The sequence below is a fragment of the Cyclopterus lumpus genome, chromosome 25, assembly GCF_009769545.1.
Source record: "Cyclopterus lumpus isolate fCycLum1 chromosome 25, fCycLum1.pri, whole genome shotgun sequence".
Classification (NCBI taxonomy): Eukaryota; Metazoa; Chordata; class Actinopteri; order Perciformes; family Cyclopteridae; genus Cyclopterus; species Cyclopterus lumpus.
Genome location: NC_046990.1, coordinates 1,318,893 through 1,345,053, shown reverse-complemented (window position 1 = coordinate 1,345,053; position 26,161 = coordinate 1,318,893). Strand labels below are relative to the sequence as shown.

General features: G+C 43.1%; 1 protein-coding gene across 10 annotated transcripts in view; it reads right to left on the bottom strand.

The window, feature by feature from the left end:
* Nucleotides 1-26,161, bottom strand: part of myo18ab (myosin XVIIIAb) — a 101,144-nt gene that overhangs the window by 26,133 nt on the left and 48,850 nt on the right. For all 10 annotated transcript variants that reach the window (XM_034528883.1, XM_034528884.1, XM_034528889.1 and 7 more), the window contains 16 exons: nucleotides 25,423-25,564; nucleotides 25,177-25,336; nucleotides 24,275-24,461; nucleotides 23,672-23,879; nucleotides 22,225-22,334; nucleotides 19,288-19,353; nucleotides 15,887-16,015; nucleotides 9,417-9,560; nucleotides 9,017-9,106; nucleotides 8,362-8,481; nucleotides 5,479-5,590; nucleotides 3,754-3,881; nucleotides 2,985-3,139; nucleotides 2,414-2,537; nucleotides 961-1,068; nucleotides 641-733 (listed from right to left, as the gene is read on the bottom strand). In XM_034528883.1, the coding sequence (XP_034384774.1) occupies nucleotides 641-733; nucleotides 961-1,068; nucleotides 2,414-2,537; nucleotides 2,985-3,139; nucleotides 3,754-3,881; nucleotides 5,479-5,590; nucleotides 8,362-8,481; nucleotides 9,017-9,106; nucleotides 9,417-9,560; nucleotides 15,887-16,015; nucleotides 19,288-19,353; nucleotides 22,225-22,334; nucleotides 23,672-23,879; nucleotides 24,275-24,461; nucleotides 25,177-25,336; nucleotides 25,423-25,564 (2,076 nt within the window). The remainder of the gene's footprint in view (nucleotides 1-640; nucleotides 734-960; nucleotides 1,069-2,413; nucleotides 2,538-2,984; nucleotides 3,140-3,753; nucleotides 3,882-5,478; nucleotides 5,591-8,361; nucleotides 8,482-9,016; nucleotides 9,107-9,416; nucleotides 9,561-15,886; nucleotides 16,016-19,287; nucleotides 19,354-22,224; nucleotides 22,335-23,671; nucleotides 23,880-24,274; nucleotides 24,462-25,176; nucleotides 25,337-25,422; nucleotides 25,565-26,161) is intronic.

Genomic DNA, 26,161 nt, shown 5'->3' with positions numbered 1-26,161 from the left:
GACTCAAACTGGACTTCCTTCATTATTCTCGTCACCAGTACCTGAAGCAACAAGGTTGTCTATATACCAACACCTCTGGAGGCCTGCGTTTTGTTTCACTGGCAAGGGCTGTAATACTTTAGTCAAACTGGAACCCAAGTAAACAAGTTAAATATTCATAACACAGTTGTTTTCCCAACATTAACAGGACATTACAAGTGTGAGTGTGTTACTCAGAGAAAACAGTGCTTGCTGGCTGTCACCGTGGTCTCAAATAGAGGCCATGTGGATGGTGTTAAAAGTCAAGTAGAGTATCAGCACGTCATCATTGGGCTAAACTCCTCATTTACATCTGCCACAGAAGAATCACTCTGCAGGCGCCGTTAGTTCTACGGAGCTGTTCAGTGACACAGTTAGAGACCAGCTGCTGGATATCTGGAGCATTGAGCAGATACAGAGGCCACAGCAGAGCGTGAAGAACAGTGAATATTGGACACAAACACCACTCCAAAGGAAGGCGTACATGTCTGCTTGATGTGTGAAGAGGCACCTGCTTTGACACTTGTCATCTGCTTCTGATCTGTCGGCTTATTTTTGTGGTCAAAGATGACGTAACACAGCTTTAAACATGGCTGAAGATGTTCCTGTGCTTTGTCTGTACCTGCTCCAACATCTGGATGGTCCCGGCCTGCTCGTCCAGCTCCTCCTCCTGGTCCTTCAGCTTGGCCTCCATGTCCCGAAGTTGCTTCCTCACCTGAATAACACAATACAATGGGAAATAAATATATATATATATATATAAAAATAATACATAAATCATAGTACATAATGTACTATGTATGTAATAGAGCGTATCCACTGGACTATCTTTTACTATGAATGACTGAATGTCTTGACTGGGACATCAGGTCATAGAGCTGCTGTGGCAGCACTAAATACAATAACACACCAGAGTACTAATACAAGTTAAACAAAGAAGACCTTGGCCAGCGATGCTTCATCCTTGGATTCCTGGGAGTTGAGGTCCTGCAGCTCGGCCTCCAGCTGGTCCAGCTTCAGGTTGACTGCACACACCTCCAGGTCCTTGTCCTGAAGGACAGAAGGTTGCAGTCAGGGAGTCACAGTGTAGACATGGACCAGGAACCAGACCCACATACACGTGATGAGGGACCGCTGAGCAATTACTAACTCAGCATAATAATCTCAGCATCCCTTAATAATTACAAACGCATGCTGTGCAGAAGGGCGCAGTGCAAACCTGCAGACCTGTATCGTAGATGTAACCAAGAGCCACAGGACAAATAAAGGCTGTTCAATTACGAGTACATGTGTGTACAGTATTCCATGAACAATAAGGCATGCAGGTGATCATAACGGCCCTGTTTAAATAGTTCACTATAATAATACAATACAATAAATAGTTCACTAAACATAACCTAGAAACACAGGCTGGTCGAAAGCACATCCGAATCAAGTGAACATTAAGTAACTTAATATGCTTCACATGTCCTATTGGGGTTCTTTTTATATCATTTTGCCCCATGTTATAATCATATAATAAAATGATAGATGGACCTTTCTTTGGACTCATTTCTTTCTGTGAAAGCTCACTAACAGGTAGTGTACACGATGACACCCAAATATGGCCCCGCTTTGTACCCGTGTCTTCAATAATGAAAACTTAGTTACTGTGAAGCTACTAAAGTGACTTTAGGTATTGTGAGTGTCCCTGGGTAGACCTGTCTGAAGATGATGTATTAAGAAGAACTCTATGAAACTCTCTCAGCTTTCCTGGTTCCTCACTGTAACTTTAAAGTTCAGAGAACTTGTATTTAAAAAGCTTGTATAACTTTTAGCACGTTTTAATCTGGATGCTGCTGGATCTGGTATGTTTGGTTCATGGAAAGGTTTTGACCTAATATAGGCCAATATAAAGGCCCCTTTATGATAAGAAATGACATCAGTGTTGAAAAGATCAGTTCACAGATTTAGTGTTTTACAAAAAAACGTTGTGCAGTCAATATAAAGGTTTCCACTCTACAGTGTCATCAGAACAAATATGTACACTGCTTTCTGCAATCCTACAATGCAATGCGCCACAGGGAGAATAAGTGTGTTTAGACACTACAAACGTCAGTGGTGATGTCATCCAGGGAGAGGAACACACGCTGGTCTGAGCTGATGTTTGAGTCCTGGGCTTAGGACTCGGTTCTTTTTGATTGTTCTTTTCTCGACCAACATGCAAGAATGACATTATAATTAAATGCAGCTTCAGAACAGAGTGACTGGGAAGTTACATAATGCTCACCGAGGCATAAGGATATTATTATCATACTATTATTACTTTGTCTCCATTGGGTATAAACATAACCTGAATAAAATTTAGTTCAAAGAAAGTGCCATCGTGGCCACAGCAGATCCGTGTGACACCAACCTCCAGCTGCTGTCGGAGGCTGAAGGCGTCTCCGGCCAGCACGTCCTTTTCCCGGGCCAGTTTCTCCCTCAGACTCCTCTCCCTCTGCACCTCCTCTTGGGCTCCACTCAGCTCACTGTCAAACCTGCACGCCAACACACACTCCTCCCATTAACTGTCAAACCTGCACACACTCCTCCCATTAACACCGTCACGGAGCACGGCCACGCTGAGAGGAAACAACTCGGTGTAAAAGTTCATTAAAAGAAATCTCATCACGTAAAATGTGCTGAGCTGGTCACAGATGATCCCACATGTTTTAACTACATCATGCACACACACACACACACACACACAGGTTAGCAGCTGTACAAATGAGCTGGAGACCTGTCTGTTCTGTCTGCACAGCACGGTGCTATAAACAATCTGGAACACAATTTTCTGTCCAGTTATTATTGTTACTACAGCAACACCACTGGACCCTTCACAGTGTGTGGGAACACAGCAGGATGCAGCTGTGTAAAGTCTTGTGTACCTACAGGAACACCTGCTTGTACATGACACGTGTCTGTGTGTGTGTGTGTGTACTGACTTCCTCTGCTTCTTCTCCAGGTCGTGGTTGCGGCTCTGCTGGCCCTCCAGGTGAAGTTTGGTGTCCTGCAGTTCAGCTGTGAGTCGCTGGGTTTTCTTCTTCAGCTGCTGGATGTTTCTCTGGGACTCCTCGTTATCGGCCTGCATGTCGCTGATCTGCACAAACACACACATGCAACTAATCAGACGAGGAAGAGAACGCCCTGCACAAGTGTCATTCTAGTGATCATAATCTTACCAAGTCAGCATCCAACCTAAACATTTTCATGTGTACTTCTGTATAAACCGTTCACAGTGTAGGTCCCAGTGTTTTACTGGCTGAGGATTAGACGCCACTGCTTCTCACACACAATATGACTGAGATGAAGAAGCTGAGCTCGAGCTGAAACCTTAAGGACACCTCAATTGGCCCTCAGGTGACGTTTCCTTGTCTGCAGGTGAAAAGCATTCAATTGATGTGTTCTTTGTTGTAAAGTGTAGACTTGTGTTAAGACAACGTGGTTCCTTTGTACCCTCATTAATCACTACATTACAGAATTGATCTGAATAGTCTTATTAGCCGCGTTACCTGTTTGTTTAATCTTGAATTTACCTTCAGAGACTTTGGCCGTACATTTTAATAATTGTAAATATTTGTGTTGCAATAAAGCAAGAAGCTTGGAGGTGTCTAACTTGGGTACAGCTGTATATCGTACCGTAGACAACAGATGATGTCATTCCATTCCTAATGACCTAATGACTGAATTCTACGGTGCATGATGGACACTCACCCTCCTCTCCAGCTGCCGTTTGTTCTGCTGCTCCACCTCCAGCTTGTCCTCAGACTCCTGCTGCAGCCTCTTCTTGGTGAATTCAATCTCCCTGATGGCTCGTTCATACTTCAGCCTCCACTCTCCTCCTGTCACATCAGCATGTTCACATCAGTTGGATCTCAATATGCTTACAGACACCTTCATACAATATTTTTCATGACGTTTGCATGAAAAATGCATTTCCAGGGTCCCATATCCTTATGTTTAACCTAAACAGTTAAAGCCAGCTCAGTCTAGAGATGAGAGCGCTGCAGGATGATGGCTCATGATGTCCTGGAGACAGACCTGACACATCTGAGAGGTTAGTTTAGGATAAATTGAACTGAGCACATTAACAGTGATCTTGGTCTGTCTGTCACAAAAAATCCATGAAACAAACTTAAACAATATATAGATATAGCTTCCCCTCTTATGTATGTTATCATGTCGTGATCTGTTGATGCAAACACTTCAGGAGGGGCCATTCTCTGGGGGACCCTGAACATCTGTATCATGGTTCAGAGGTTTCACCACATTTAGTTTTATATGATGTTTGAGCACATTCATTGGTGGATTCCTCTGCTGCCGTCACCCAAGTCTATAAAGGGACACTATGAATTACTTTTATGGATGTGCCAAGTGCATCCTCAAACTTTACTTAACAAAACACTGATTTTATCAAAGCATGAAGCTCAACTTCAGCCAGTTTGGAACTTTATCCACTATTTTCAGACTAGTATAAGTATATTTTCCTGAAGAAGTCAGTTGTCGAGGTCATGTGACCCAGCCCACACATTGAATGTACATGAAGAACACGGCCACGCTTGTGTCACAGTGTCAGTTCACACGAGTCAAAGCTCTGCTTCGGCACCGTGCGACATGGAGACACTTCATCAATTCGACATGTCACACACAGGCAGCTGGCAGCCTGCCGGCAGGGCGTCTGACCCGAGTCCCCACTTCACTCCTCGCTTGGAACTGATCGATTTATAATGTACTACTTCACGTCGGCTCGTTCTTGGCTTTAGCTTTGGCTTTAAGCATCGATCGGGCTCCACCCCTACAGTCCTGCAGCGCCCCTGAAGACCACAGGGTGGGAATGAATTACTACTTCTGTAACCTCTATGTGGGGGGGCGGGGGTGTGTGTGTGTGTGTGTGTGTGTGTGTGTGTACAGTTCAGCAGTGTGTGTGCAGACTGTCAGAGGTGTACATTAAACTTGATGACGTTCTGGTGACTCTTTGTTCTTACTGTTGCTGAAAGACGAATTGTAATTGTGATCACTTTATCTTTCTGGAAGACACTCACTTAACTTGAATTTTACAAATAAATGATTCATCATTTGTTGTTTGTTGTTTGTTTTCTGCCTCCAGAGATCTATCTGTTTAATATTAATGTCAAAATACTGTTTTACAGTGGGGCTCGTCCTCATTGGGTTGACACATCGCTACACAGGCAGAACAAGACAACACCTCCAATGACGCTCTGCAACATGAATGGGATCTATTTCCTGTCTGAACAGCTGTTTACAGAGTCACAGGTGTGATCTGTAACTCCCACACAGTCTTGGTAAACACCTGTATGGGCGTTCAGCAGCTTTAACACAAGTCCGACTATGGGCATTACTATGTGTAGTACATACATACACATCACAATCTCTGCTGTGCTGAAGAACATCTGCTGTTTAGTCTACATGGTGTCTGACCTGTGTCGTCATCTTCCATCTCTCCGTTGAGTTCAGACGCCCTGATGAGTCGAGCCTCCATCACCTCCATCTCCATGGACTCCATCTGTTTGTTCATGCTGTCAAACTTGGCCTGATGGATGAGAGAGGAAACCGTTTCTATGACAACGTGAACACATATGCCTCCGGAGATTAACGGAAACGTCCTGCAGGTTATTGCGTGTTGGAGCCCAAATAGAGGGACATTAGACGGCTCAGAGACACTGCACAGCATCAAGGCTCAGGGGCCCACAGAATGGGAAGAGCTCCACAGATCACGCCGGGATGATAGCGGAGCACGACATGCATGTTTAGAGTGTCACTTCTAAAAAACAATAATAATACTATCCCTGACCTTCAGTGGGATTTTTCTTCGATTCAGTTCCAAAAGCACATATGTGTGAGAAAATAAATATTCTTTAAAGAACTGACCATAACACATGCTGGGAGATCCTTTTCAGATAATAACATTACCAGTGGCTCTGTTCCCTTAAGTGTCCCAGTTAGCCCGGCCAGTGAGCATGTACAATCCCAGTGCGCTAACCAACTCTCCTAAATGGAATGCAGCCATCATTAAAGTCATTCATTTCACCTGTTCTCACTAACAAGTCACAAGGTAGTCGGTATCAGTAATTACATTGAACTGTTATTCAACTGCGGAGGACAGTGAGTTAGTGTACAGGTGCATTGCAGTGCAACATTCATCAACCAGACATTGGAACTCTCCTCACTCTCACAAGAGGAAACTAACATCCATCCTACAGAGCGGCCTGAGCAGCCACAACCCCCCATACAAAAAGAAAATAAATCACCTCTAAGGGCAGTAGTGGAGAAATGGCCTGACAATATAATTTCACAATTACAGCCATCACTTTGTGTGTGTGTGTGTGTGTGTGTGTGTGAGACAGGCACATGGATTCAGGGGAACAGAAAGCTTGGAGAATGAATGCACGGTGAGCGTCATTGATGCGGTTGTCAAGGCAACGCTGGCTGACATGCTGTTTGCATAGAATATGTATTGAGTGGATTTAAGGCTCAGGTCGTTTTAAGTCATCTTAATACTGCCTGCCCATTGAAAGCGTTAATGGTTGCTGTAGTCATTCCTCCTCTACATAATAGCTGTGAAGTGATCCCTTTAGAGCGACTGCACTGTCAATGATGGAGGAGAACATCTACAGTGCTCTGCACAAATATATATATTAGAGTTGAGCGGAAAAACACACAAGGCTTCAGCTGTGTGAGTTGGTCTGGAAATATTGTAACGTGTCCTGTGTCTAAATAAACTTTGTATTTAATTTGCTCCACCAAAGACGTCGTTCTGTGATATTGAACAGAGTAAAGGCCACACACCTCCAACACAACAAGATGCTTTTACAGCCCAGCAGGCCGAGTCTCCTGCTGGCTCACTGCGGCGTCTGATGCTGAGCAGGGGGGATTAACTGGTTCCTTTATGTGCACACTTGGCTTTTCTGTTCTTTAATGTACATAAATGCTTCACCCCTGAACACAATGCCTATGAAGCGTCTGCTCCCAGCAGCCTGGACCGAATGCCTCTGAGACCGTACTGCAGTGCGTTAGGATCTCCTGGGTCTTCAATTACTACTGCCTGAATGTCTTGACAAAACAGCACTGTTTAAATATGACACAGCCTTTTATTATCCAAGATGAATTTTAAATGACATCTTCCAACATTAATACTCAAATAGACGATAACACCTCTCGGGAGAAAAGCAGCGGGCTGGCTAATAGTTCTGCTTTTTAATAATTCAAGCTGATGTGCTAATGTTAAATGTATATATAAATGAGCAGACATTAAATTACATTTTACAATGCGCATTAAAATAAAACTTCACTGTGAAGTGGCGGAATGGGCTGTGTTGTAGAACACTTTATTACCCTACTGCTAAAGGGCTAATTGGGTAATAAAGTGTTATCCATCTTTATTTGCCATCACAATAAGGCGGTTCCATTTTCATTTGCCTTAATGGAACTCGGCTTGGAAGAAAGCACCGCGTGAAGGAATGGGTGGGGGCGCTAATGGACACAGTGAGGCTCGAGTCCCACGGTGTGACACTGCAGCACAACCTGACTCTTACTCTACACACTCAGGCACGTGCACAGATAGACCCCTAGCCTAGCACCTGCCCGTTTTCATCAGTATTTAAGAATAACAATGACTCTCTCTGTCATCAATTCCCCCCAAATGTGTTTTGATATCTGACGGGGCATTTATTTGAGTTCTTGTGAGAGTTTTGCCCCTCCCTCCTCCTCCTCCTCCTCCACTTAGTGCTCATGCACCACGCCTTCTTCTTCTCTGCCCCGCAGCATCAGACAAACAGGTAATGACGGAGTTTGGGATAAATTAACCACAACATTAGCGCCGCTGAAAACATTACGTCTGGTCCGACGTTTCCTAAAAAAATAAACAAACAAAAAACTTACGAAATCTGTGATTTCAAAGCCTCGTCCAGCTGTTTACTGACGTTTGTCATGTTTAATGAAGAGAGAGACGGCCTGTGAAGATCCTTTAATTCATCCAGAGCAGAGTTTGGATAAGTTTTAAGTTAGAATATTTTTTGATTGCATTTGGTTATACAATATGGCCTTATTTTGTCAGTTAGTTTGTTTAAAAAAAAAATATATATATATATATATAAAAGTTGAAAATATCCTGTGTTTTTTAATTTATTATTATTTTTAATTTCATAAATAATTTTGGCGATGGGTGCCCTTTTTTTGGTTTGAGCACCTGCCCCCAAAAATGTCTGTGCACGTGCCTGACACACACGACTGTGTTACTTCACAACATGTTGCATTCTGTGTGTGTGTGTGTGTGTGTGTGTGTGTGTGTGTGTGTGTGTGTACCTGCAGGTCCTTCATGTCCTTCTCCAGGCGCAGTCTCTCAGTAGTTTCCGTCTCTAGCATCTGGGAGGCTGACTCCCCGGTGTTACGCTCATCAGCCAGCTCTGATGACAGCTCTGTGATCTGATGCAACGCACGCACACACACGCACACACACACACGCACGCACACACACACACACACACACACACGTACGTTCAGTCGGTCACACACACAGCCAGTATAAAGCATGTTTGTACTCCATGTTATATATAGATGGAGAGCTTGGAGGATTTATGCTGATTTAAGTGTGTGTTTTTGTTCTAGGCCAAGCTTCATCAAAAGGGAGTCTTTGCAGAGACCACCATGTCTTTGCAGAGACCACCATGTGACAAGGCCCACTTTACAGCAGGAATCACTGACCTGTGTGTACAGCCTGGTACTGAACTGGGGTCAGTCTCTCTTATTTCAGTGTTCATGACAACTGTACGAGTGACGAACTTACTCAAGGCACAATCAACTGAGCTAACTCTGGTGTAATATCACACCGAGTTTACATGTTACGGGTGGTCTGATTCCCCATTTAGTTCAAATGGTTGTGTAGGTCTGACTCCAGGAAGCAGCCATGTGGACAGCATGTCTTTCAGAACAATCTGGCTCTGTACTCGTGTGTGTTTACCCGGCTCTCCAGGCGGTCGCTGTTGAGTCTCAGCTCGTTCCTCTCTTTCTCCACCTTCTCCAGCTTCTGCTTCAGCTGCTGGATCTCTTCCTGAGAGGGGAAACACAGAGAGACACAACAGATGGAGGGAATTAATCAGCATATGAACTCACACTCATCCCTGTCATCTACTTTTTGCCTAATTGTAGGTGTGTATTTATGGGAGACGTCCGTGTACATTTATTTGATGGATGTAATACAGTTTTATTGAATAACAGCTATTATCAAACAATATTAATTGTAAAAAATCTCAATAAAAAATAGAAATCCTACGAAATCTGCCAGAATAAACAGGCAGATTGAAAAAATCTGTCCGTCCGTCCGTTCATCCATCCGTCTGTCTGTCTGTCCGTCTACTCACGTCCTTGCCCCGGATCTGTTCCTCAGTGAGCTGCACCTCTATGAGAGGTCTGACGGTGGTGAAGAGCTTCCACCACGGCCAGCCTTTGACGCCACGGTTCTTCTTTATGTTCTTCTGGATGCAGCGGATGGCCAGATCCTGGATCTGTCAACACATGAACCAATACAAGCACTGATTAGAACTGTAAAGAGGATGCTGCATTTACTACTGCAGCCATAGGGCTGCATTGTCTATGGAAAAGCATGATGTGGTGTCCTCAGCGTCACAGCACACACTTCTTTATTGCAGCCACAAAAAAACAGATTCTGTGAATCGATTAATTTTGAAAAGGAAGTGTGTGTTTAATACATAAAGGGTTGCAATAAAGTGACTTTTCTTTTCAAGAGAACTTAGTAGACTGGCTGGCTTCCCTGAACTTATCAGAGGAACACGACCAAAGGTTTGACCTGCACTTGACCATCCATCTATGTTCTGTGGTTTATCCGAGTAAGGGTTAGGATGGCAGCAGACTGGTCTCCTCCCAGTTGAACACAGAACCACTGCACCAGATTATTTTGATGTGAAGAAGCTCATTCCAGATGCCTGAGCTAAAACACACAAGCCAAAGCTCATGCCTACAGGGTGGACCAGGATGTTTTAGTGATGATCAGGTATCTCTCCATATACGCTCCCCTCTGTGGAAGTTGGATTTAAAATCATCTCTAACATGATTTCTTAAATGTGTTAAAAAAGACAAATTGATCATAGAATAATGCAAACACAACTGCTGATGTGGGAACAATGCAAAGACATCAACTTTAGCAACTGAACCAAACCTGCTCACCAATTGAACAGTATTCAAGTTGTGTAAAACAAGTTGGGAAGAAAGCAGCATGAAGAGATGTCATCCAACCTGCTGGGCTATCATGTGACGTACCATGGAAGAGTGTCACTGAGTTTCCACAACACAACAGAGAGTAGACTCTTCAAAGTCCTCTGGTCCACCAGCTACTCTTTGACTGTTACTAGGATCCTGAACACAACTCAATGTCATCCTTTTGGGAGCTCTGATTGAGAGCCGAGTAGTTCATTCTCAGATGAAAATAGGCGAATGCTGGAATTATTCTGCAGGTCAACACGAGATGCGTCAGGGCATTTCCCATGAGATCAGCTGCATGGAGAAGATTTTGCAACAGTTTCAATCTTTTTTCATGGAAAATATATATATTTATTTACAGAAGTCAAGTCATTGGAAGCATGTCCAGCCTTTCAATGAAAAGCACTGCAGCCTACTTTTTCTAAAAGACCAGATTTTGTCTACACCACCAATGGGCAAACAAGAGTAGCTGTCTCTAACAATAATCTATATCTATATATATCTATATATATATATATATATATATATATCTATATATATATATATATATATATATATGTTCCAACAAGACTCTAGATACAGATCTATAGAAGTATCTGTTCTAACAAGACTCTAGATACAGATCTATAGAAGTATCTGTTCTAACAAGACTCTAGATACAGATCTATAGAAGTATCTGTTCCAACAAGACTCTAGATACAGATCTATAGAAGTATCTGTTCTAACAAGACTCTAGATACAGATCTATAGAAGTATCTGTTCCAACAAGACTCTAGATACAGATCTATAGAAGTATCTGTTCTAACAAGACTCTAGATACAGATCTATAGAAGTATCTGTTCTAACAAGACTCTAGATACAGATCTATAGAAGTATCTGTTCTAACAAGACTCTAGATACAGATCTATAGAAGTATCTGTTCCAACAAGACTCTAGATACAGATCTATAGAAGTATCTGTTCCAACAAGACTCTAGATACAGATCTATAGAAGTATCTGTTCTAACAAGACTCTAGATACAGATCTATAGAAGTATCTGTTCTAACAAGACTCTAGATACAGATCTATAGAAGTATCTGTTCCAACAAGACTCTAGATACAGATCTATAGAAGTATCTGTTCTAACAAGACTCTAGATACAGATCTATAGAAGTATCTGTTCCAACAAGACTCTAGATACAGATCTATAGAAGTATCTGTTCTAACAAGACTCTAGATACAGATCTATAGAAGTATCTGTTCTAACAAGACTCTAGATAAAGATCTATAGAAGTATCTGTTCTAACAAGACTCTAGATACAGATCTATAGAAGTATCTGTTCTAACAAGACTCTAGATACAGATCTATAGAAGTATCCGTTCCAACAAGACTCTAGATACAGATCTATAGAAGTATCTGTTCCAACAAGACTCTAGATACAGATCTATAGAAGTATCTGTTCTAACAAGACTCTAGATACAGATCTATAGAAGTATCTGTTCTAACAAGACTCTAGATACAGATCTATAGAAGTATCCGTTCCAACAAGACTCTAGATACAGATCTATAGAAGTATCTGTTCCAACAAGACTCTAGATACAGATCTATAGAAGTATCTGTTCTAACAAGACTCTAGATACAGATCTATAGAAGTATCCGTTCCAACAAGAGTAGCGTTGTGACTTGTGGGCAGGAAAACGTTGTCTGAGCTCAAATAAGACGTGTGGAGCAAATCTAGTGCATCGAGTGTACTAGAAATGACAATCCTGATGGTTCTTTGACTCACGCTCTCCAACACAGTGGCCATTTGTCAAATCAAACCGACACAAGAGAGGATTTGTCAGCACTCAGCAGCCCTCTATGATGGCACCTTTAAACAGCAGCAGTGGTAACTTTACTTTGGCTGATGGCTGTATCTGATAACGGTTCCAGCTCAAATGACTAATGTTCCACCGGCAGCTTGTTGAAGCTCTGTACTCTGGAGAGCCATTCATAACACACAATTAGGACAAATTGCTCTCTACAGCAAGAGCTGGCATGGCTGGAGGTCCTGATTACACAAATGTTTCTCATCAAATCGGGCTCTTTTCCAAACATGATGACCTGGGACTTTTATTTGAGAAATGTTCAAGTAACTGGAGAGGTCCGTTTGCATTTCCAGATGAGGGATAACCTTTAAAAAGAGGGGAGACGACTGAGGACAGGAAAAGATCGATGAGGCAGGATGAAAGGAAAGAAGAGCAGCTTGAGCTTCATCTGAACACTTCCCACACTCCTCCTGACCGGGACACGTCTTCCACTTACCTTAAAACAGCTTGATTCAATTCTTATTGAAGAAAAAGAATCTTCTGATGTAAAGAGGCACAGACTTCACTTGAATTAAGCTTATAATAGAGTTGGATTTGAGGCGGATCGCTGCACCAATGTCATGAAAAATGATTATTTATTTGACTTAATATCATACACAGTTGATATTTACTTACTATGGTAATTCTTCTGCTGTGCCTTACACAGAGCTCCTCCTGTCATGCAGCGTGTTTACATGAACAGAAGCAGCCATGTTGCTAAGGTAGTCGGAGAACATGGTTACATGCACTGTAGTAACCTGGTTACTGTTGGTTACTGACCTTATTGGAAGCCTGATCTTAACTGGATGAGTCACTTGAAACAATGTATGGGGAAGATGCATTGATGTTTTCACCTGCTGCCACTGATGCACTCTTTCCAGTTGCATTGTGCTATTCTCGACTGCACTCCTGCTTAAAATCTTTTCGTTTCTATACGCAAACCGAACATGTGCATTAAAACGCAGTGTTGTGCTCGGCCTACTTACACTGTACAACTTAATGCAGCCGATTCTGATTCACGAGCAGCAGGTAAAGCCAGCCCCAGTGTTTGCTCTGCTCTCATTAACCCCTTGGACATGAATAATATGAATTCAGAGTGTGAGTGTGCATTGTGGCAGAAGTACACAGTGGTCACCTCAAATGAGAAACTGGAATGACACGGGTGTCCTCTACCTCTCCTTCACACACACACACACACACACACACACACACACACACACACACACACACACACACACACACACACACACACACACACACACACACACACACACACACACACACACACACACACACACACACACACACACACACACACACACACACACACACACACACACACACACACACACACACACACACACACACACACACACACACACACGTCTGCCTGAGCCCACCTGTTCCCACTTGGGTGAGGCTTCTGTCTTTAGGCAACTATTTAATTAGGCTCAGTGTTGGTTGGCTGGCGGTGGAATCCCCCATGCTCCTCCACTCTCAACTGTTCCCCATGAATGTCAAAGAGACGGAGAGGAGAGGCAGGCTGCAGGGCTTCAAAGCAGCCAGCGGATCTCTTCTACTTGTCTATTCCCCCATGTCTCTCTTTCTCCAGCTTCCCTTCCTTTCTCCCTTTTCTCATTCTCATCCCCCCATCACTTATTTCCTGGAGTGCTTTGAACGCTGCTTCCCCAGACAGGAAGAGAGAACTTGTTGGAAGGAAACGGGCGACGTTCCCCCGAGCAGGAATAATATGAACGAGATGGAGGAACAAACTAATTGATTTTGTGTTGTGGCAATGTGAAGAGAATTTTAATCTACCTTTCTGAGTATCTGGACGTTTGTCGATGACAAAACTATAAATTAGAATTAAAGCTCCAAACGGAGAATTGAATGTTGCAGATTTGGGAGTGAGACACGCTACTGATTTGGTACCCAGTGACTTTGTTTTTCACATTGTGAACCCTCTAGAATAATGCTGCGTTCACACTAGATTACATACAAAGTCAATGCAAAGATGTGAAACTTGTGCCCCAATCGCACGAAGGATTGTCGTGACGCTTCACTGTGAAAGCTATCAGCGTTGAAGCCAATGACCACAAAGAGTCCAGCGAGTAACGCAGCACAGGAGGGGCTGCTCACAGACACACATGTATGTGGCTGTCAACAAGACAATGGCCGGACCTTGTTGCTTAAAACAGAGAAATGAACCCAATTCCAAACTTCATCAATTACAAGGGATTTCCATTTACCCCGAGAGACCAGGCTCAAAGTGAGTCCTCCGGGAGCGCCGTGTGAGGGGAAACCCAAATGCCCTTGAAAAGGAATTCTGGTAGCCGGAGCCCAGTGCAGCGAGAAAGAATGAAATAGTCATAAAAGGCAGACAAAGATCCAAAGCTTGAACACACACACACACACACACGGGCAACTTGTGAAGCACCCAAAAAGCTCCAAAGTAAAAGTATGTCTTTGGGCTTTAACGCATTTCATTTCTCTGTGAAGTGTCTGATGACGCTGAACTGGCATGATGGTCCATAGAAACCACGGCCACAGGGATGCTTCTCCTTCAGCTTGACCCGGCGAACAGTTGCCATTGATTGTGGGTGGAAAGCCAGTCGGTGTGGCTCTGCTAAAGGGAACCGTGGAGCATATCATGTGTGCCGTGCCCTATTCCGAATTGGGATGCCACGGTGGGCAAATGGTCCTGCCAGTTAATTAACTGGTGACAACACCGGTGTTATGATTCCAACGGCCCATTTACAGAGAGGATAGATATCTCTGACGTTGGATGCTTTCACTCTGCACGCCTTCACGCCAAAGGTTTGCCTCATTAATGGAATCAGATTCCCTTTTAGCCTTTGGCAATATTTCAGATTTAAACCAAAGAGCCACTTTTGCTATTTGCCATGACACCAATAGGCCACCATCTTTTAGTTTGCCAACTCTTTAAGTGTGTTGAATCTGACACTTCTCCTCTCTGTAACAGTGCCACTACTCATATAGTGCGTTGGCAATCTGAATATGAGTGAACCAGGCACATGTATAATACCATCAACACAATGTCACATGATCATTTTCCAGAGCCACCCATCAAGGTCAACAACAAAGAGGCTGATCTGAAGCCCGGGTCCAGAATGAAGCTAAAGCATCAGTCCAGTGAGGGCACATGAGCCCATGGCATGTGACACCATGCATGAACATGAACTCAATAAAGAGTTCTCAATACAGCTGCATGCTGTATTTATATTTTTCTAAAAGCACTTAGGAAAGAAAGTCATTAGGAACAAATTGGTTGACAAAATGATGAGAAACGTGACCGACTCATGATAATGACTGGTGGTCTGACTGCTTGGCCTCTGTCATAGGAACAGCTTCACACTGGATACGGAGCTTCCTCGTGTCCTCAGTGAAACACCCTCCTTCAACGGGCCTCATGCTGGACTGCAGAGCCCAGAAGCTCCGCCCCACTGCAGCACTGAGTACTACGTACTTGTTTCTCAAAGTTTATTCATTCTGAACATGTCTCGTGTCCAAATTGCACCAAATTCGACAAAGCAAGGCATCCGCTAAAAGTGTGACGTAGATCAGATGAGCGACTCTCGAGACATGTGAAGGAGAGAAGAGCCTTGCTTCGCAGTTCTATATAATAAAACACCTCTGGGTCGTGGGGGAGCCCAGTTAGTGGGATGAGGGTAAAGGGAAAAATCCTATCTCCAGTACTCCGAATGTTTGCCATACGTTCTTTATCAAGTAAGCCTTACAAATGTCAAAGATGCTTCAGCAGCCTTACCTTCCTCTTCTTGAAGGCCAGTCTGGACAGGTATCCCCTGCAGGCAGCCTGGAACAGAGAGATGTTCCTCCTGGTCTGAACGTCTCGCTGCTCCTCCAGTCTGGATAGAGCCCCCGCTCTGAAGAACACCTGCAGGAGGAGAGGGAGAGTTGAGGCACAGCCAAGACGCATGGAGAGCAGACTTCCCACATATCGAGGTCACGTACAAACGCAAACATTTTGAAGTTACGCAGAAATAGAGCTGCACCTGTCCATTATTTTAGTAATCAAGTATTCTAGCGATCAAGTAACCGGATGAAGAAAACATTTAATTAATCATGTCGACGTCTCATTTCTAGGAGATGCTCTGTGAATAAGGATCAGTCTTATTTACATGCAGAGCTTTGTACAGGGCTCTGAAGGGACAAGACTCCCAACTTCAATACAAATAACTACCTAAAATCAATGAATAATCATGTTAAGTCATTGTAATCGCAATACCAATCAGAGTGCAGCTTTAAGTTCACAAGGTTCCCATTCTGCAACATAGGAAAATACACCCAACAAGAAACAAAACCACATCATGAGCTGAGGAGTCTCACAGCCAGAGAACGGAGCTGCTCTGAAGTCTGCTGGTTCATCAGCTGATACGTCTGCATCTCTTTGAAGGAGCAGCAGGTGAACCGGTTGTGGCTCGATGGGTTTAGTCTTTTCATCTTCACAGGCTCCTAATGTCACCAACATCACTGATGCTCAGTAGATGGTACCAATGAGGTTCTGGTTGCTGTTAACCACCCTGTAATGGTTGTATTATTAGTAATCCTCTGTAAAAGGGAATCTGGTCTTTAGAGATAAGTGGTGGCTATGCCAGGAACTTTAAACTGTTTAAAAAAAAACTTTTTCTCCAATCCGATTTCTTAACTTTCAATTTCCTTTTGTTCTTGTGTAATTTCTTTTATTAGACATTTAACATTTGAGAACATCAGAGATATATTATATATATAAAGTAAGGTATCCAAAAATAATTGTGAGTATGGAACTAATATCTATACATTTCAAATGATAGCCAGGCTGAGTGTCTGGCGTGGGCAGATGAAGGAGGCGAGAACACATCTGGTACCATGAGCGCTGAGCTCCTCGGAGACCTATTTGTCCGTGCCGGTGTAGTGATATCAGGCAGAGCGCCACGTACAAGTTGGCAGGCTGGAGGAGATGCAGCCACCTGCACATTCCACACTTCATGTGTCATCATGGGTGACACTTTCATTTTTGGGTGGATGTATTCAGTCCCACAACAAAACTGAGGTATTTCAAAGTTGTGTATTATTCTATTCAGCTAAACAAAAGGTTTGACCGCAGTGAAAATATAGATTTTCAAAGACTAAATGCCAACAAATATGGATTGAAGCAGAACATTTAGTTAGATAAGAACATCAAATTGAACAATAAATTGCATTTGAGTCGATGTGCGTCTCTTTTTTTGGATGATCATTTCGAATAATTTAGTTTACCGGAAAGCAATATTGTCAGTTTGGGAATTTGAATATGGCCAAACATCAACGGGAATGTAAACTGGATAACAAGTTTACTGAACCCAACTCAGCATCTATTGCAGGAGAAGATGTGGACTGATGCACAAGTAATGCAATGCTGGTGTATTAATCATATGGTATTCTCCACTTCGATGCAGCTCATTTATTAATTATTCAAAATGCATGAGGTACTCAGTATAATTAGATAGAGTAAGTGGCCCAGTGTGTGGGATGGTTGGACCTGTGTGTGTCTCGTCTGCCAGTCACACTCATGTGGAACAACAGGCATGAGTAACATGACGATCACCACGGAACAAAACTTCTTTGTGAACTTTCTGAAGTAGCAGGCCAAGTATAGACTGACTACACCAAGGTTAAACTCTGCAATATCTGCCAAGAAACTTCTCTAATTGACAGCTCAAGGCGCTCACTGTTCTTTATTCCACAGACATTCACAGATCTAATTAACAAAACCACCAGCCTGTCTTTTTCCTTGTGATTAGCAGCTCTTTTTTATCTCTAAGAGTTGGAGTCTGCCAGTGTCTGACTGCTGCTTGGCAAGGGTCCCCATGGAAACAGAACCAGGACGACTGAAGGTGAGAATGGAAGACTGGACTTCTGGATGGAGAATGGAAAACACTTGGCATTGTCTAATGGAGAGAGTCGCCCAGTGAAAAGGTGTTGGCACTTGACCCAGACTGTTTGATGGCAACATACAAGATGCAACTGTGAGGTCAGGGCGAGCTGACTTAGTTTCATGTTCAAACTAACAACATTTCTGAGAAGAAATTGAAAAACATAAACATTGTTGTTGGGCAGACTTTGTGGATGCTGCTTCGTAAACATAAGGGCAACATTGTGAGCTGTAAGTTTGTACCTGTATGCACTGAAGGTTGAAGGGTTGAAGGTGACAGTTACAGAGATGATGGTTGAGGCCAGTAAGTGAAACGCCTTGTGCTCAGCTCAATGACAAATAATCAATTCACTCAATTCAAATAATTGCCAGGATAAACCAAAAAAGGTTTCTAATAAAGAACATTGAAGTAGAATCAGTGCTTCAACGTCATACTGCTGCTTTCTTTTTGGACGACTTTAGAATAGTTTTATTGACTACTTTACTTCAGTTTACACTCAAAACCTCCTGCACATGTATCATATTGAAAGGCTCGGATTAAAGGGAGGTATGCATGTATGATATCCCTTTGTTTCTATTCATGTATCATATCAGATCTCTTCTATGTTGCTGTTCTTTTGACTGTCAAGCTCCACACGTCCTGCTAGGCTTGGACAATATGACGAAATTACGGTTAATCACGATATTGGTTGGCCACGATAATAGTCCTCACAATAATAGAATGACACTCAATTCTGCAACGCCCGTTATGGATTGTGTGTCTCTGTCTTTCCCTTTTTCTTTCTCTATGCTTCATCACCATGTTGTGAGTAACAACGTGAAAGCATTCTGATGTACTTTTGATTTTTGTGTTAGATGGATGTCACGTAGAGTGTAACTCCTACACCTCATCATCGGGGCTTTTGCAGAGGGAAGTCAACGGAGAGGGCCGTTACTACCGGTTAATTCATCTGATGTAATGATCTCAGCTCGTGGACCAATCGTTATCATTATTAATGGTACAGACGTATGAATCAGAGCAGGGAGTTTCACTGACAGTGTCTCAACACAGAAGGCAAAGTAGATATGATTGGAACGCGATCAGAAAACCAGCATCAACAGAAAAGGACAGATCGTTGATGAAGAACACACTTTTAGTAACGATGCTCTCTCACATGCCCGTTTCCCTCTGCAGGCCTTAAAGCCCCGTGACAGCGTTATGGTATCAGCCCTCATGAAGAGTGGCGTGGAACGTGTGCATGCTTGTGACCACTCACCCTGCTTAGCCCCATGTGGTGGCTGCTCTTCTCCAGCTCCAAGGACTCCAGCAACTCCTCCACCGCCTGGAAACAGCAGAACAAGCAGTCAGACCAACATAACCCCCCTCAGACTACCTGCCTTAGCTCTCAGCCAACAGGAGTTAAAAACGCTCAGTCAGTGTTCTACTTTACGACTCAGAAGGTCTTTAGTTCACGCAGCGAGATGATTCTTTTTTTTAATGCACAATTTTAGATGTGGTTTATAGATGTAGCATCCATCTGCTCTCAATCATGTCTCAAATGGCTTTTTATGGTGTTTTCTATTTGTTTCTGTCTATTGGTCGCTGTCTCAAAGTTGGCCATTTTGAGGTAGGATCTCACAATCACCATCAAGGAGCATTATTTTAGGTCTGGATATACTGCAGATAAAGGTTGTTAGTGCAGTGTGTCCCTGTCTCCTGTGAGTCCCTTGTTGAGATACCTCCCTGTGTTTGTGAAAGTAAGACTTTACATGTCAGGTCTCAGGGACAGGACGCTGACAGCAATGTGGGGAAATGTGGTGGACTTCCTCTCTGCTCCTGTCAGGTCCACCATCTGGCTGCTAACATCATGGCTACATCACGCTCTATTAAGAGGAACTGACAGAACAAAGACAGGGTTCTCTCAGACGGGCTCAGATTACCAACATTCTCTTTCTCTGAACACCAATTCTTTCATATTATTCCTCCAATTATACGGTCTTGTTGGTCTCAAGCCGCCTCCTTTCATCTTTCTTCTCCACTGTTGGTTCCCCACTCCCCAGAGAACTGGCGACCATTAGTTATTTTTGCCTGGCTGTCCTCTCACTTTACTGCAGTGTGTTGTGCTGTGGTGAAGAGGGGCTTTTGATTTCACTGATGTGCTCAATGAATCCAGTTCAATATTTATCTGCTCTCTGCTATTCCTTTCATTGACTTTGTGTCCTCCACATTTAACTGGCACACACAAACAGGCCAACCAGGTGTTTGGATAAAAAACCTTCTTTACTTTCTACCACAATACATTTTGGTCGAATGCCTTAATGTAGAGATGTTTTCCTCCAGCAGCCCCGCCTCCCACTCATAAAGGCTAATCGCACCTTTGTGCAAAGCTGCTCTACACTGCCTGAGCAGAAGGTAGAGAAGGCATTAATCATACACTCAGGGATGTTCCTACACTGTTCTGCCTCCTTTACAAAGGAATGGAAAGATAATGAGACAAGAAAAGAAAGTGGAAAGAGACAAGGGAATGGGAGGGGAGAGAGAGAGAGAGAAGGAAAGACAGAGCTTCTCCACTGCTGGTAATTAATCAGTACAGTAGCCGTATGCTGCCAGCCTGTGCAATCATAATTAATTACACACAAGAGCGCTCTTGGAACAGGGAGAGGACAGCGGAGAGAGGAGAGGAGGAATAAAGGGGTTCTGTTCACACAGGGAGATTATAATGTAGAGGGCAAGCTGAGGAATACTGAACCTCCAGACTTTAGAGTTTCAACATTCTAACAATCTGACATCATCAAAGTTATGTTTAATAGTAGAATAAAGCTCCTCCACAGCCACAGAAGATATTGTTTTTACAGGCTGAGAAATGTGAGCCTTGAGCAGTAAGATAACCTCTTTAAATCGGACCGTTTTTATGAAAATCTACTTCCTGACTTACAAGAAGACATTGTAGCACTTTGAGGATGGACCGAACATTTCAAAGAGGGTTCTTCCACCTCGAGAGTCCATTCATCATCCAACTCAACACACAGCGAAACTGTGTCACAACTTGAGCTCACCTTTCAAACTAACCTTTGACCTGAAACTATTAACTGCCGTGAAAATGGTGAATCCTATTCAGACAAGAAATAATTCCTTCACATATGAAAAAAAATGTATATATATATATATCTTGATTTTTTAGAGAAACCTTCTTTCAGCTCTCAATTGTCATTCACGTAATAACTGCATGCACGATTCAACTTTTAAAATAACAATTCACTTATTTCATCACTATACAGAATGTGCACAATCGGCCATCTGCTTAAATTTCTATTCATGTTCGATTTCTTTATTTTATGGTTCTCATCTTTCTAATTTTTTGGGACATTTTTGTGTTGCTGCAAATAGAAATACTAGAGAATGAACAAATTGGAATAAAATATTAATGAACAGGACAACTGGGATTTCAGCACTATAGATCATTATTGGGTAGAGTGTTGCTAAAGATGACATGGCATGTTACATGGCAGATGTAGGTTTCTGAAATAATAGACATACTGATTAGATATGTTGATCAGGTCATTGATAAGGTATAGAGGTATAAGAGTCCTCCATGTGTCCTCCGTGGTCCTGCTGATGCCCCCCTCCTCCTCTTTACCTCCTTCTGTTTCATGGATTGTGGAAGTCTGGGTCGTGGTCCATGCTGACTACTCATGATTCATAATTTCTGTCATATTCATTGAATGTTTATGTAACTCTGTTCATCTGTACACATGACATCTATTCATCTGTCCATCCGGGGAGAGGGATCCTCCTCTGTTGCTCTCCTGAAGGTTTCTTCACTGAAAGGTTTTTGGGGAAGTTGTTCCTGATTCGATGTGAGGTCAAAGGTCAGGGATGTCGCATGTGTACAGACTGTAAAGCCCTCTGAGGGGAGTTTGTGATTTGTGATTTTGGGATATACAAAATAAACTGAATTGAATGTGCTGGACTTGTGCAGTATATGTAGTGGTATGCTTTATATTTGTTTTATTGTCCACAAATTTCATGTGCAGACCTAAACCAACAGTCAATGCATTTACTAACAAATATTGAGTAATGATATCTGTTCTTCCTCTGTCCCTTCTTTACCATGCTACAGTGACCAGCTGTTTTAGGAAGCTATTGAGCCCTTTTCCTCAATGGAACAGAGAGAGAGAGAGAGAGAGAGAAGCCCCAAGTATCAGACACTCACCCTCTTCTCATCTGTGACAATGTAGTGGCGGCCATGCTTCTTGGTCAGATGTGGTGCCAGGACATCAAAGCGCCTGCGAAACTCTGAAAACACCATGTGGTCTGGGTATCCTGAGGCAGCACGACAGAGAAACATTGAACAGGAGGTTAGAGGAGTGGACGGACAAGAAGTGTCCATGTTCAACTTTTATTTTCAACCAAAAAACACATTAACAGACTTAAGAGCAACAAAAAAGTGTCAAAGGTGGAAATGAGCTCGAGCTTTTAGAGAAGCACGAACCATGAGAACGATATTAAGGATATCCAAGGATACACTTTTGAATGACAGGCTGAAGTTAAATAAATCACTGGATTCAAACGATGAGATTATCAGACAGTATAGCTAAGATCAAAGGACCAGGTGTTAATGAACTCTTCCCTCGCCCCCTCACCTTTATGCCACACCACTCACCCCAGGGATTTAGCATTGTACTTCTTTAGAGTTGGGAGATTCATAAGAGACAATAGTCAAAATCAAACTAGCAGAGGTCTCAATATTCTGATTTGCAACGCTGAGTGAGACAACAAATTGACTCACAGGTAAATGGACCTGTAGTTGTAGCTCTCTTTTCTAGTCTTCCGACCACTCAAAGCTCTTCAATACTACATGACATCATTCACCCATTCACACCCTGATGGAGGGGCTAAGGTTCCACCTGCACATCAGGACTAACTAACGTTCACACACCGTAGTCACAGCTACAGGAGCCATTTTGGTTAAGGACACATCGGCTGGCGGAGCCGGGATCGAACCGCCGATCCTCTAATTGAAGAATGACCCTGCTCTCAAAAGTCGTTCAAACTTGTGGAGAATGCAGACATCGATCCCTCTACTTTGCATGCTAAGCGAGCCCTTGGGAGTGAGTCAAAGATGGGAGTGGTACTTCAGTTTTATAACATTTCAATAGTAAGAAGACAAACAGAATCCAGCTTTTGATGGCTGACTTTCAGGGTTAAATGACATATACAACCGGGTGTCATCGACATAACAATGGTTAATATTACCTATATTACAGCAGATACAAACTGGATATTGAGCCTTGTGGCCCTCCCACAAGTCAGAAGAGTTCAGGATGAATAAAGTTACAACAGATACTCTGTTCTATATATCTAATTCAGCCAGCCCTCACGCCTTGAATTGGCCAAGCTACAAGATTCATCAGATCCTACATTTCCCATGCAACAAAAAACATCTATGCATTAGACCATACTGCCAGTTAACATTAATAGCTTTCAAATTGTATACCATAGGTTTGTAACACAGGTCCCATCCAAGTTAACCTGAATGACATCATTATTTTCTCAGACATGACAATAAAGAAAACTGTTTTTATAGGCTGAGTACTCCTCAGTTAACTCTGGGTTCTTATTTTTAATTCATATCAAGGTTTTCAAAAGTACTTTATTACCTTGCCTGTAGATGCGCAGTGCATCCAGCAGCTTGGATCCTCGGAGCTGAGCTCTCAGGAGGCTCACGTCCAACGTCATCAGACCTGAGTCGGGACTCTCTCCATGCGTCACACGGGGCTCACCTCCACCACCCACTGCCTCTGCTTTGGGCAGCAGGCAGTGGATGAAGTGAACCCTGGAACGACGCACCATGTCAATCAGAGCATCCTGAAGACAGAAAGGAGGGCACTCAGAGAACTGCTTCACTATTGGTGAAATAGTCTGAGCTCCAGCTCTGAGCTCCAGCTCCACCAGGCCACCGAGTTCAGGCTGGATGGAAGAATCCAGGTCATTCCAGGTGCAGTTTGGAGAAACTCTAAACGTTGCGTTACCTACACTATTCAAAGTAATCTTCCTTAACAAAGGAATTGTACTTAATGAATTCAACATTATTATTATAATTATGCAATTATTTAGTCCGAAAGATCTTTGGGGCAATAATAAAAATTCACATTGAAAAGCGACCTTCTCATCATTCAACACTGGGAACAAACTTCACTGTTGACCGATGCCCAGAAACAGCTGACCAGGCTGTTTATAAATGAAGTACAAGTTCCACTTACCACTTGGAGCTTCACCTGGATACACAGACTCTTCTTCTTGACGGCGGCCACGCCTGTGGTGAAGGTCTTCCTCATGCTGGTGGCTCGTCGCAGGGCAAGCTGGGAGCTGCCCTCCAGACCAGCGATGGAGCCAGACAACACTGTGGCGCCGCTGGCCCGGCCCATGAACAGCCCACTGATGTTCTTCCTGTGGTGGCGGAGGGATGAAGTGTATTCTGTATGCATGTACATGACTGACAGGACTTTGTTCTCCCTCACCCAATCACAATCTATTAGACAGGGTATGTATAATATACAGGTAACTGATGTGACTGCTTCAGTGGCGTATTGTTTGTAGAGGCATTCGTTTCATATCGGCTCTCTGCTCCTAAACGTTTTTCTTTTTTTCTAAATCATTATGGATATTTTAGGTCTGACTTTGATTAGGATTGGTTGATGTCCTTTTAGTGCATGTGAGTGCATGTGAGCGTGCCTTTTAGTGCATGTGAGCGTGCCCCACTGATTAGCTCTCTGCTCTGCTCTCGTACGGCGCTAACAGCTGATGACGGCGTCCCGACCGACAGGATTGTAAGCAGAAGCGTAACGCCCACCCTCAGGGTGTGATTTAGTTATTACAATTAAGAATACTGAATTATGGTTTACAAATAATTCCATTTAGCTCCATTGTATCAGGGTGAAACGGATATCTCAAAACTATCTGCATGGAAAGATGCCACTACTGCAGAATGAAAGAATGTTTTCTTTTGTACATTTGGTTTAATGATTTACTGCTATTACTTTTAAATTCACAAGCAATTTCTCAAATAAAGACTGCTATGACAGGGATTCAGTGTCTGGTCGAGTTTAAGGAGATAACCATATAAACAGAAGCGCATGGATTACTCGTCGGTGAGCGGTCGTACTTCTGGGAGTCCTGCAGCAGCGTGGCAGCGTTCTGGGCGGCAGGGTTGTGCTTGGCATGGCTCAGCCAGCCCTGAGCGTTGTACTCCACCCAGTCGGTCCCGTGGCTGTGGCCCAACAGGAAGAGGTGGGGCTTCTCTCCTCGCAGCAGCAGACTGGCTCCTGCAACGCATAGGAGACATTCCCTCCAGTGTCAGCCGTGAGGTCAGGCCGCCTGTTGTTCCAGGAAGCTACTGTTGAGGTCTCACCTTTGTTGTCTCCCTGTGCAGAGCCGTAGTGGCTGAAGAGTCTCTCCAGCATGGTTTCCTCTGATCCTCCAGGCTGAACAGCCTCCTCCTCCATCAGCCACAGGAGGCCTCGAGCTTCATTCGTCCTGGCTAGAGTCCGCACCTGTGATGGAAAGCAACGCTCAGCAATGTGCCCCATTGTTTATTTATTTATTTCATTTGACTTAATCAACCTGAATATTGTTTAATGTACAAAGATGAAAGGAATCAGGAGGGTGAAAGGTCATTGGGCGAGGCCGTCACAAAACGGTCCCAAGCAAAGTGAGGAAAGAGAGGAGAGACAACGAGAGCTTCTACTGATGCTGAAGGGGAGCTGGTGTCACTGATGAACACCAGTGGTGGAACCAGTATGAACCAGTATGAAGAGCGTCTACTTAGTTAAACACACTCTGTCACAAGGAAAAGTAATGTATTCAAAATCGTATTTAAGTTAAAGTATGTAGGCATATAATCAAGAAAATGTGCTTACAGTATGAAGGGTAAAAGTACTTAATATGCAACAAAAGGTGCTCTTTAGTCGTTACATTATTATATATTAGATTATTATTTGTATTGATTTATTTAGATGTAGATTCATTCATGTTTGTATACAGTTGGGTGGTTTCATTTATTGTATAACAATGCATCATATTCCATACAAATTATAAAGAAATGTATTCAAGTAAAAAGTACAATATCTCCCTCTAGAATGTAGTGGAGA